Source organism: Chrysochloris asiatica, unplaced genomic scaffold, assembly GCF_000296735.1.
Source record: "Chrysochloris asiatica unplaced genomic scaffold, ChrAsi1.0 scaffold00016, whole genome shotgun sequence".
Lineage (NCBI taxonomy): Eukaryota > Metazoa > Chordata > Mammalia > Afrosoricida > Chrysochloridae > Chrysochloris > Chrysochloris asiatica.
Window position 1 is genome coordinate 3652412 of NW_006408534.1, and position 13784 is coordinate 3666195.

The 13784-nt window shown below is 38.4% G+C and overlaps 1 protein-coding gene across 1 annotated transcript in view; it reads right to left on the reverse strand.

Moving 5' to 3' along the window:
- The window catches only part of LOC102830147 (tetratricopeptide repeat protein 27-like), a 310736-nt gene that overhangs the window by 7877 nt on the left and 289075 nt on the right, over positions 1-13784 (reverse strand). Inside the window, exons 16-17 of the mRNA XM_006835274.1 lie at positions 2785-2982; positions 1417-1528 (exon numbers count right to left, since the gene is read on the reverse strand). Coding sequence (XP_006835337.1) covers positions 1417-1528; positions 2785-2982 — 310 coding nt within the window. The remainder of the gene's footprint in view (positions 1-1416; positions 1529-2784; positions 2983-13784) is intronic.

Consider the following 13784-nt stretch of genomic DNA (forward strand, 5'->3'; position numbering starts at 1 on the left):
ATTATTTAAACGGTGTACAAATACTATTGTTGTTGTTAATTCCGACTCACAGAGACTCTGTATTGGATTGGCTGGTGGGTTTGAACCACTGATCTTGAGGTGGACAGTCCAGTGCTTATCCTATGCACCACACCAGTACTCTAAAAATACTATTATCTAAATGTTTTCATTTATATTCCAAAACAATTGTATGTAAATTGTCACTGTTGTTAAGCATCATCGAGTTAGTTCTGATTCTAGCAACCCTATATAGGGTTTTCCAAGGAGTGACTGGTGGGTTTGAACTGCTGACCTTGTGGTTAGCAGTACAATGCTTATCCTACAGTGCCCCACCAGGACTCCATATGTAGGTACTATCCCCATTTTAAGGAACCCTGGTGGCACTCACTATAGGATAAACACTAGATTTCTAACTACAAGGTCAGGAGTTCAAACCTACCAGCTGCTCTGAGGAAGAAAGATGAGGCTATCCGCTTCCATAAAGATTTACAGCCCTGAAGTTGCTATGAGTCAGAAGCAACTCAATGGCAGTGGCTGGAGGGATCTCCATTTAGCAGTAAGAGACACTAAGGCTCAGAAAATAAGTAATTCGCCCAAAGTCCTGGGGCTTAGGTCTCCTTGATACTAAAGCTCTGCCTTTGTCATTGTCCCTCACTGCCACCCTACCTGCTGTAGCTTAGTTGCAGGAAGAAGTCTTTAAGATAGTTTCACAGTCCTAGGTACACTCCTTACTACTGTGGCTTTGCTATTTTATTAGAACTGCATTCCCAAGTCCTTGCACACCCATATTCAAATACAAATAGAATAGTATATTACTATTGAAGCAGTATATTTTCCATGAATGAAAACAATTAAAAGATGTCATTATGTGTAATGTATGTACCCAGCAGATGTGTTAACTTTTATATGTAAACTTATGCCTACAATCCCTCCCCACCAAAACACCCTTTAAACGTCTCAGATAGGAATTAGATTACATTTTACATTTCTTTTGTAGATGTCATTGTTCTTTGTCTATTGCAATGTGATCCAGAGATCTCTGTTTTTAAAAATAAATATTTTCACTAAAGTGAGAACATAAATCAGGGAATAGTTAACTGGTTTCCTTAATACTATTAAATCAATACAAACAGACTCTGTAGAGTAAAATTAAGTACAGTTGTAAAACTATTTAACATCTCTAAATACTTTTCTAATACCCATCACTTATTCAAGCTATCCTAACTCTTCTTATTGCTCCAAAATGCCAACACATAGAAGTTGATCTAAAATGTCCACTGAATTAAACACAACTTCCTTATAATCAAATAATCAAATAATTAATAATGGAATTTTAATTTGACTAGTAAGTACTCTTTCATATTAGTGCCAAACACATTAAAACATGCCATGGATATCAAATATACCATCAAATACCATGTGCAAGTCCTAAGGCTCTCTGAACCACTTCCTTAAATGATGTCACATCTTTCTCCCAACAACTGGAGTGTGTGTCACACTTGTATGCCTTAGAGAGATACTGGAATGCCTGAGGAAAGAGAAAGAACAACATTCAGAATACAACTAGAATTCACATTTCAAATCCAGGTTTCCTGCAAGTCATATGGAACTAATCCCAACTTGAAAACCCTACATCTGTGTAATATAGCACACTCCTTATGCTCCTCAAAGAAGGGGTGCAGATGCACACACAATAGCAACAAGCAGTTAAAGGAAATCAAATGGAGAAGTGTTAAAGGCCATATTTGGAAATCTATAAGAAGTGGACAGATTTCCCTAGCATTTGTAGCATTCAGCTTAAGAGACCAGTTGAAGGAATAAGGAGTGAATTTGGTGAAAACTGTCATTTCTGAGGCATGTACATTCCCAGAAAGGCATTCTTTCTCTTTCACGATTCTCCTTTGTGGTTTCCTTAAGGAGAAATCACAGATCAGAGAATTCAAATACCCTTAATTCCGTATATTCAAGAGAGTACATAATTCAAGAAGGAGTGGAGAGACAGAAAGTAGGAGTGGGTGCATGCAAGTCTGTGTTCTCGGGCTGGCTGACAAGGCACTGGTGGAAACCAGCTGGGTGAACTGAGGGAGGACGAGATGGCTATGAAGCCGCTAGATTATCTGTACTGTGGTTAATTCCAAACCCATGGAAGGAATACACTTGATTTGTTGGAATGGTTATACAAAGAAACACAAAACAATTATTCTAACCTTGGGAACTCTCTAGGGGCTCCTTCAAGTTCTAAGATAAGAGGCTATTGGCATAACTTAAGTCACTGGTATTCTACTGCACTAGGGAGAAAGGGGCAGAACCACCTCTATAAAGCATTCGATGTTTAGGCTTTTAAAGACTTTTCCAACATCCGTATCTACTTTCTTTTTCTTCCCTTTTGTAGTTCTCATTTCAGATCTAAACACTGTTTCTGTCCTTCTACCCAATCTGCCTTATTCTTTAGCAATGACCCTGTAGAAAGGGGTGGGGTCAAAAACAAAAACCAGCTGTCTACTGTAGGTCCAGTAGGGGGCAGCAGGTCAAAGAGACCCTTCTGTAGGAAACAGAGGGCCAGGAAAAATTAATGGGAAAGGAGAATAAAACAATGTTTACAAGTTTTAACCTGTCGACAATTCACAGTGTTTATGTGCAAGATTCTGAATCAAAAGTGAAAAATTGAGTACATTATCCTAACTTTCCAATGATCAAACTCTTCCCTCATCTATCTAAAAAGCGCTCTCCTACACACATGCTCAAACAAAAGGTAAGGGGGTCCAGGAGGGCAGGAAGACTTACCTTTTCAATTTCATCAGGCTTCTCACTCTGCCCATTTCCATACACTTGGGCATACAGCCGCCAGATTTCGCCATCATTTGTCACTCTTGAAGTTATCCTGCCAAATAACTCCTGCAGCTTTCCTTTGAGGCCAGTTGCGACTTCTCCATTCCGATCAGTCACCCCATCAATCACTGCCCTGACCAGAATTTTAAGGACCTTAAAAATGCACAGAAGCAAACTGGTTAGCTAGAAGCAAACAACAACAAAACCAAACACTTATGACCACCAATGCTGGAGAAGACCTATTAGAAGATCCTAGTGTGATCTATTAGAAGATCATCAACCTTTTAGTAAAATAAAATGGAAGTCAAGCCATCCTGAACTCTTCTCTAGACTCTCATGTCAACTGCCTCTCTGGATACCTTCTCTCCATCGCAGTGTTTGATTATTCTTTCAGAGAGTCCCATCCGTACTCAGCACTCGTCTCTTCTCACTTTGAGGGCTTTCTCTGAAGGATCTCAACATTCATTCATTTGTAGCTTCATATACATCATCAGGAATACTCTGAGAGTGTCTGGAGCTCCAGTCCACTCCTTCCTGCATCTCCAGGCTTTGCACACCCACACAGCATGCCCCACACTCAATCTGTAAGACACAGACCTCAGACCTGTCTTCCTTCTGCAATCTCTAGGTAAACTTATTCACACAAGTCACTGAGCATCAACCTTGATTCTCTTCTCAACCATTTCTATCTTGTCTAATTGATATTTTTAAAGATTAAAAAAAAAATTATAGCAATATATATTCAACAAAACACTTGCCATTTCAAGCAATGCTACAGGTACAATCCAGCCACACCAACTTCAATCCCCATGTGGCACAACTGTCACCACCATCCATTGCCAACTCTTTTTGCCTCTAATTGAAAGTCAGCAAAAAAAAGAGGAAGATCCCCAACAAGATGGACTAGCACAGTGGCAGCAGCAATGGGCTCAAGTGTAGTAACAACTGAGGATGGTGCAAGACCAACAAGCAGTGTTTCGTTCTGATGTGCACAGGGGCACTATGAGTCAGAACCGACTTGATAGCACCTAACAACAACAAGTGATTTCTTGATCTAGCCTCACACACTAGTAATTTATAACTCCTTAACTTTCCACACAGACTCCTGTGATGACACTGTAACTTAAAATAACTCTGGCCATACCTAATGGTTGCATGATAAACTGCTAATGAATTTGCATTAGGCATGCATGGTATGGGCACAGTGTCTTTTCTTCCAACTAGAAGTCTCCCCATCTCGGTTTATTCTGGCTAGACTGCTATCAGTTATTCTTCACACATTCTAGTTCAGACACTCTGAATGCTGCGGAGAGATGGATTAAATTGGGCCTCACAGCAGGCTTATGTTGTTATGACAGGGCACATCTGTCATATCTATATTAGTCTGTGGCTCTCAAAGATTCATAGAGTGCATCCTCAATCTTGCCCTCCTTTGATGTGGTGAAAGCAAAGATCCACTTTAAAAAAAATCTACATCTGGATCCAGTTTAAAAAAAAAAAAAAAAATGGCTTCAAGAGAGTGCTGTAAGGTCTTACTGCTAAGGGTGGTCCATGGACAACAGCAATGGCATCACCTGGGAGCTTATGAGAACTGGGGGAATGAGACTCTATGCGTTTCTAACAAGATCCCAAGTGATGGCAATGGTCATGAGTAGCAAGGTTCCAAGAGGGGCTTTGAGAACTGGGATCCTGTTAAACTGTAGGGATATTTTGAAAGGGATTGTTTATTAAAATGTTGTTGTTAAGTGCTATCAAGTTGGTTCTAAGATATTTGTCAATATCTTAGATACAACACCAAAAGCAGGAATACAAATGATAAAATAGATAAACTCAACTTCATCAAAATTAAAAATTTTTTGTACATCAAACAAAGCGAAGAGGCAATCTACAAATTAGATGAAAACACTTGAGTACTATATATTAGAAAAGGACTTAATATCCAGTATAAAAGAAATTCTACAACTTAACCACAAAATGACAATACCCAACAAAAAAATGGGCAAGGGACTTGAACAGACATTTCACCAAAGATATCTGAATGGCCAGTCAGTCAAATTATGTGTGAAAAAATTAAGGAAATGCAAATCAAAATCATGATATCACTTCACCCCACTAGAATAGCTATGATTTTTAAAAATGAAAAATGGCAACTGTTAGTGAGGATATAGAAAAATTGGAAGCCTAACTATGGCAGGTCAAATTATAACCTGGTATATCAGAACCCTATTGACAGTCACTATGAGTTGGAACTGATTCCACAACACTTAACAACAACACTTAACAAGTAACTGCAGAAAACGGTTCCACAGTCTCTCAAACATTCAAGCACAGAATTACCATAAGACCCTACCCAACTCATAATGACCCTGTAAGACAGAAGAAAACTGTTCCACTGGGTTTTTGAGGCTGTAAATCTTTTTTCCTCAGTGTGGCTGATAAGTTCAAACAGCTGATTTTTTTGTTAACTGCCCAATGCTTAACCTACTGTGCTACTAAGGACATGCCCAAGCAATCCGAGTCTTGGATATATACTCAAAAGAACTGACAGCGAGAATACAAACAGACACTTGTGCACCAGTACTCACTGAAACACTTCACAATACCCAAAAGGTAGAAAAATCTAAATATCTATCAATGTCTGGGGCGTCTGGTATGGGGCTGTATCACCACACCAGTTGGCAGGTAGGTTGGCAGTTCAAACCTACCAGCTGCTCCTCAGAAACCCTATACAGGGTCGCTATTAATCAGAACTGACTCGATGACACGTAACAACAAAACATCAACCTATGAATGGAGAAACAAAATGTGGTATATACATTCAATGGAATAGTATTCAACTATAAAAAGAAATGAAATTATAATAATAATAAAAATAAAGAAGTCCTGAAACATGCTACAAGTTAGATGATCTTTGAACAATTATGCTAATTAAAATAAGCCAGTTGTTAAGTGCGGTTGAGTCAGTTCCGACCCACAGCGACCCTGTATAGGGTTTCCAAGAAGCTGGTGAGTCTGAACCATCGACCTTGTGGTTCAAACAACTTTGCAGTCCAGTGCATTAACCCACAGCACCACACCAGGATTCCTAAACCAGTCATCAAAGTGGGTAACTAGCAATAATGAGGGCAGATTTCTTCACAGAATTGTTTTCTCAAAGGAATCAACATAAATATGAAGGGGGCTTCAAAAAGCTCATAGAAAAATTACATGATAACGGAATTTTTCTACACTTTTTGAAGTCCCCTTGTATATATACTTTGCTTACTGAAATTTTTTTTCACATACTCTTCAAGAAGACCATTTTAATAAAGTCATAATATGCCATTGGGTTGACAGTTTAAATACTATTTCAATGCATTCCTTTGTACCTCAAGATTTTTTTCATAATGAAAGCTTTCTTTAGGCTAGAATTCCAGAAGGAGAACAACAGGGTTAAGGAATAAACATTTTAAGATTCTGGAGATAAGTTAAGAAGCCTTGGTGGCACTGTGGGTTAAACATTGGTCTGATAACTGAAAGGTCAATGGTTCATACCCACAAACCTCTTAGACAGAGAAAGATGAAGCTACTGTAAAGATTTAGTATTGGAAACAATATTTAAGGTTGCTGTAAGTCAATGGTAATAAGTAGAAGTAAGTTTGATATTTTCTAAAAGGGATAAATTGAATTAGGTATTCATCAGTAGTGTGTATATGACATTATATTACTGAATAATGTCAGCACTGAGTACACTACTTTTTAAAATCCTTTATTTTTTGTTCTACCAAAGGTATGGTGGTGGTGTTGCTATTAGGTGCCATCCAGTCGGTTCCAACCCATAGTGACCCTGTATGGGTTTCCTGAGCTATCAATCTTTATAGAAGCAAAAAAGCCTCATCTTTCTCCCATGGAGCTGCTGGTGTATTTGAACTGCCAACCTATCGTTAGCAGCCCAGAGCTTATCCTATAGTGCCACCAGTATGTATTCTTCTTCTTCTAATATTAGTGAAGTTAAAACTTCCTTCAAACATTTGTGGGCTAAATATATTTCCATTTAAGCAAAGTAAGATTTTTTTTTTTTCTTAATTTGTATTAAAGTCATTTTCCCCTGAAGTGACAGCAGTTGTATTGTTAATCATCACTATGAAGATAATGTCGTTCAAAAACTGATGAACTAAATCATGCTAGCTCCTTCTCTTGAACTCCAACCTTGCATTTTGCTTAAAAAAAAAAAAAAAGAGAGAGAGAAAAGTTGTGGAATCTAAGAAAGTAACAAACACTTAAGGAACCCTGGGGAGAAGCAGTTGGCTAGGTCCTGGTTGGTGGGAACAGCAGCTAGGGTGGAAAGTGATCGGAGTCAAGGTCCACAGTTGGCTAAAAAACATCACTGTTTTTCTTCCACCCATTACTCTATACACTGCTTGCTCTAACAGCTGAGAGACTGGAATACAGCAATGCCAAACCCAGTATGTGCCAGGAACCATGTGCGATATGGCACATCAGTGTTCAGGACCTGGCTAGAGGGGGAGTAGAAAACTGTAACTCAGGTGGACTGGTCAGAGTGTTCCCTCTGACAGGAAGTTAAGCATACTAGAAGCTGAACAAATCCCAAACAGAATTGGTCCCAAAAGAAATCACCCAGACATATCATAATCAAACTTTTAAAACCAGACAAGAATCCTGAAAGCAGCTCGGGGAAAATGAAAAGTTACCTACAAATGAGAACCAATAACATTAAACTCTGATTTCTCAGCAGAAACCATGCTGGCAAGAAGGTAATGGGATGACACATACAGAACTCTGTAAGAAAAAAATTGCCAACTGAGAAATCTCATACCCAGCAAAGCTATCCCGCAAATAAGTTGGTGAAATTAGTGTATTTCCAGATAAATGGAAATTGAAGGAATTTGCCATGATCAGGCCGACTTTATAAAAGATGCTAAAAAGTGCTCTTTGGACAGAGAACCTGCAACAGCAGACAACAACCTGCGATTACCATACATGACAACACCACACAGAAATCAATCTAGAGAGAGAGTATTTTAAACTAAAACAAACCTAACAAGAATTAAAATAGGAAACCAGAGATATGAACGTATAATGAAGTCAAATAAAAAGCAAAAAGAGGGAATAGTGTAGATACAGAATTTCCACATGTCGAGGAAGTCAAGTAGATTTCAAGATAAAACATTGTTTTAAGCAAGAGAAAAATTACTAAATTTCAGGGTAATCTCAAAGAAAAATAATACATCTACATATCAAAGTAAAAAAGAGAAATATCAGAAAGATTTAGTAAACATTAAACTTTGATATATACACACAATAGAACACAACTCTATGATGAAGAATAACAAATCTACAGAACACCTCACAACATGGATGCATCTGAAGTACATTATGAGTGAAATTAGTCAATCACAAAAGGACAAATATTATGAGATCATTGCAAAAAGTTAAGAAAAGGTTTTCTTTATAAAAGAAATATTCCATGATGGTAAACAGGTTGGGGTGAGGGTTTACTCACTAGAGGGCAGATACCTATTAACATGGGTGATAGAGAAGGCAATATACAACAAGAGGGAGGTTGGCAGAGGAAAGATGAAAGTATCATGAGACACAGGGAGGAATGCAAGAGTTAACGTGAATAAAGGTAATTACCTTTAACTGATGGTACATGGAAGAGATTACAATCATGGTAATGAAGCAAAGTATACGACTTGTTGAATGTAAATATGATGATCTACTCTGTAAACCTTCACTCAGTTCATAATAAAAGTTTAAAAAAGGAAAAAAAATCTATGGGAAGGTGATTTTATGAGAAGGATCGCTTGCCTTTTTATCTGAAAACTATCCCCAACAGTTTACTCTAAATATGATTCTTTAATCTGTGTACTTGTTTTGTTTGTTTTTTTCCTTGGGATTTTGGACTCGACGGCACTTAACAAAAACGGTTCAAATGAGAGTTTTGAGCCTTCTTTCCAAAATACGTACATAAAAACCTACACAAAAATGTTGATGGTATTTGAACTCCATCACAGGTGCCTGTTTAGAAACCTAAACCCTATTTAGAAATCCTCACTTGCCCATCATGGCTGGGATTCCATGCATCTCTTGATACTGCATAGCACTAAGCAAGTGTCTCCCTTTGAAAAGTCTTATTAATTTTCTATTGACTTCCTCCCTTTTGCAATCTTTTCTGTCACTTCTAGACTCCCACCCTCTTGGTGTTGCTTGCTAAAGGCAAAACCTCAGTGTGATTAGCTGAGGTCTTCCTGGATTTCTGTTCTGTGCCTGTCACCTCTGCTACCAATGCAGTGTGTGTTGGTTCACTTTCTGCTTTTATGAATACCACTGTTCTCAAGACCACTGCAATAGCTGCTTTCTCCCTGAAGTGGAATGTGGCTGTTGTAAACAGACCAAAACATTTAAACACTGAAACAAACTCCTCCAAGGGGCAATCAGCTGACTTCTTTCTATTAATTGTCTTCCAGTTTCAGCTCTGGGAGCAATGAATGAACAGCTGTGTGTGCCACAACCTGCCCCTACTATGGATAGGGACCTACAGTACCTGCTTCGTTTTTCACAAGTCATTCTTTCCCCATGTGTAGAACTTCTAATTATAAAATCTCTCATCTTCTCCTTTATGAAGCATGGCTTTTGTGATGTGATAAAAAAATGTTTCTACCACCCACAAATATATAAGGATTTAATAGAGGTTAAATGTACATGGCGTGGTGCTGTGGGTTAATGTGCCAGACTGCAAAGCCAGTTGAACTGCAAGGTCGGTGGTTCAAGCTCAGCAGCTGCTCCTCGGAAACCCTAGACAGGGTCACTATGGGTCAGGATTGACTTGATGGCACTTAACAACAACAACAAATGTACATGGGTATTTACCTTTGCTGCTAATACACCTATTAATGTGATGAAGCATACAGGGGGGGGGCAAAATAATGAAAACTTAGATATTATCAAACATCTTAAGGCAATGAGTTGCTGGACTTGCAGGCCCAGGACCATAGTCTCAGGCACACCATGGTCAGCTGTTGTTAAGCGCCGTTGAGTCGGTTCTGACACTGCAACCCTGTATAGGGTTCTGAGGAATGGCTGGAGGACTTGAACCACTGGTCTCGCAGTTCAAACTGACCTTGTGGTTCAGTGCTTTTCCTTCTGCATAATACCAGGCAGAAGAGAACAAAGACAATGTTCTACATCCTACTTTAGTGAGTAGTGACTAGGAACTTGAAAGCTCATGAGTGGCCATGTAAGGTGCAACTACTGGTTTCTCCATGTGTGGAAGAAAGAAGAGTGATGCAAATTTGAAGATGCTTAGAATCAATGGACCAAGGAACGTGTGAACGTAAGTCCACATGACTTTGAGACCAGAAGAACTAGATGGTGCCCAACTGCCACTACCAACTGCTCTGAAATTAGTCACATTCGAAGGTCCCAGGAAGAGTGTGAGAAACAAAATTAAAAAAAATTTAAAAAAAAGAATGGACTTACTGACTAGAAAGAAACTGAAGGAGCCTGAGACTATGGTCCTCGGTCATCCTTCAGAAGATCTGGAACCCTGTGGCCCAGTTTTTAGCCAAGCAGTAGATGGGGTGGAGGAGAGGCAATAGTATTAAGGTATGTTTACTGTGAAATGGTTAATCATTTAAGATCAAAAGGGCAACATTTACCTAAGAACAAAGTTGAGCAGGGATGGGATGGAAGGTGAAATGGAAATAAGAACTACATGAAGTGGGATTATTGTTATGTGGAGGGGATTGTAATCAATGAGATGAAACAAAGTATGTGATTTGTTGAATACAAAACTAATGATCTTCTCTGTAAATCTTTACTCAATTCACAATAAAAAGTTTCTTTCATCCCAAAACTTAAAACATTATTTGCCATATATTCTTTTAGTACTTCTATGGTTTCACTTTTTTCAATACGATGATAATAATAGTTACTTTCAAATAGCAATTACGTGTCAAAGACTGTCCCAAATCCCTTAGCATGTTACCCCATTTAACCCTCATAATAATCTGCGAGGAACTTTTTATATTGAGTCCATTTTATAAAACTGAGGCACAAAATGATTAAGCAATTTCCCCAAAGTCTTACAATAACTAATTGTCAGAGATGGGATGCAAACCCAGGCTGTCTAACTCTAAGAGCTCTGTGTTGTAGCCTACAATAAATTCCTGTCTCTCAAGACATTTCAATTTAAATATTTTATCCAATTTAATTTGGTTTAAGGAACGAGAGAATTTTAGCTTTTGTTTCAAATGCTTGGCCAAAAATTCTAATACGTGTTGAATATTCTATTTTAATCCCATAGATTTAAAATGTTATCATTATCATGTACTACTGAATCATTGAATCAGTTTCTAAATTCTTGAATCTGTTCATTTCATTCCTGTAGCAGATGTTCATTCTTTATATAATAAAGATATTCTTAGTTTTTTTAAATCTTTCCTGTTAGTTATAAATATTTTGTCATTTTTGAAAATGTGGTCATAAAAATTCTTTTGAGTTTTCCATAACTGACTGAAAGTTCAAGAAATTTGGTAGGCATTTCTACTCCTAATTTTTCTGAGATGAAAAAATATTTAGCATTTATACACTCGGTTTTGAATTCATCTGTATATCATATAATAATCCAAGTACATTTTTAAAACCTGAATGGTTAAAGGGATCCTATTTTAATCAGTATAAACAGCTCCATGACTCTTTATAGCCAATTCAAACCAATGTTACACCACTAATTCAAGAAAATGGCCTATAAATTCTTTGCCCATCGCTGTAACTCTGTGACATGAAACTTTTCTTCAATTCTCTCCATTGCAGACCATGCTTGGGGGGATAGGTTGTTGCTGCAAGTGCCCTTAAGTCAGTTCTGACACCCAGTCATGCAGAAAACAACACTGGGGAACAAATGGTGGCCCCTGAAAAGATGTGAAGGTCTCTCGAAGGGAAAACACCAATTCCAGTGCAAATGCTAAAGAATCTTCACAAAGGAAAAAATATAACAATCTTTTCCTCCGCACTGACCTGGAAGACCTTGGCCAAGTCTCACTAAAATCTTCGCCTAAAACAAAGGCATCGGTCCTTAAATTCAGGAGATTCTCTTGTCAGGAAGGAATAGGATTTCCTCAGGTTTAGTTACCAAAACTTCCAGGAATTCCTGGCCAGGAATGAAGCAATCTCCCACCTTCCTTGCTTGGCTAACTCCCTTTTCCATTTGGAGCTCTCTAAAGTACTTATTGTATTTCCTGGTCTCATAACCTTGATCTTGGCTTCCCCAAACCTTACTTAATTACAGAGAAGTAGGCAATTTCTAAGGAGCTCTGGTAGCGTAGTGGTTACAAATCAGGCTGTGAACCGCAAGGTCAGCAGTTTGAAACTATCAGTGGTTCCACAGGAGAAAAATGAGGCGCTTTGCTCCCGTGAAGATTTACAGCCTCGGAAACCCTGTGCAGGGTCGCTATGAGTCGGAACCGACTCCACAGCACTTAACAACAACAACAGGCAATTTCTAACTTTCTTACTTGAGGGACTTTTTTTTAAATTCTTAAAAGTGTGGAAAAGTCATCCATGGCTGTTAGTTATGGTCCCATTGGCTAGAGTTCAAGGTTTGGCATTACTATTTGTTAGCTCTGAGATACCAGCCATTAGGTATTTCATCCTGCTGAACCTTCAGATCCCTCAGTAGCAAAATAGAGATAATACCTATTTTACAATGCTGCAATTCATATAAAAGGTACCAGTCATCTTCCCTCCTTTCTTTTGGGTAGGAATTCAATTTGGTACCTGCCCTCCTGCACCACCAACATCAGTTCTCCCATCTACCCCAAACCCAAAAAGTTACACAAAAAACATCAATATAAAAAAGAACATATACTGTATGATTCCATTTATATGAAGTTAAGAAAAAGCAAAAGTCATCTGTAATGACAGAAATCAGACAGTAGTTGCCTGATAGGGAAGGGATAGCAGTTCAACAGACTGGAAATGGGCACAAGAGAACTTTCTCCTCCTATGAAAAATGTTCAGTATCTTGTTCTGGGTGGTAATGGTTACACAAGAATATAGAGTAATCAAAATTAAGATCTGTTCATTTTAATTATGTAAAGATACCTCAATTTAAAAAAAAACAAAATAACCCAACTGTGTTACTTTTAGGCCACATACACATTAAGACGGGAAAATGGGCCTTTTTATAAAAATCTGCCCCATAGCGACCCAGTATAGGGTTTCCAAGGAGGAGCTGGTGAGCTTGAACCGCTGACCTTGCAGTTCAAACGGTTTTGAAAAGGGATGCATTAACCCACAGTGCCACACCAAGACTCCAATCAAGGCATATGAAGCAAAAAATGACGCCTGCCTAAATTTGATTCCTACTTTCAGTTCCAACTAGCTGTAGTCAATTTATGTACCCTTTCTGGGCCTTATATTCATCAACTGTAAAATGAGGAACATCTAAATATCTACTTCACAAATTGTATATACTATAATCTATGCAAAGTACCAGAAACATGGTAAGCACTCCCCACAAAAGAAACCCCTAATATTGAGCTGATTTCAACTACAGCAACCCTAAAGCCCTCATGTGTACTAATTCTCTTCCTTTCCTCAGCACTCAGTGTGTACTAATCCCATTTCTTTCATCTCCCATATATGAATAACAAAGAGGCTGTCAAAATGCAATATACCTATTGCTCATTTATGGACTCATTATCAAACATTTCACATTTATAATCATAGTAAAAAAACATCTAAGGAGCTCTGGTAGCGTAGTGATTACGAATCGGGCTGCAAACCTCAGGGTCTGGAGTTCGAAACTACCAGCTGATCCATGGGAGAAAGATGAGGCTTTCTGCTCCCGTAAAGATTTACAGCCTCGGAAACCCTGTACAGGGTCACTATGAGTCAGAACCGACTCCACGGCACATAACAACAACAACCCAAGCTATAAGTCTAAGAGT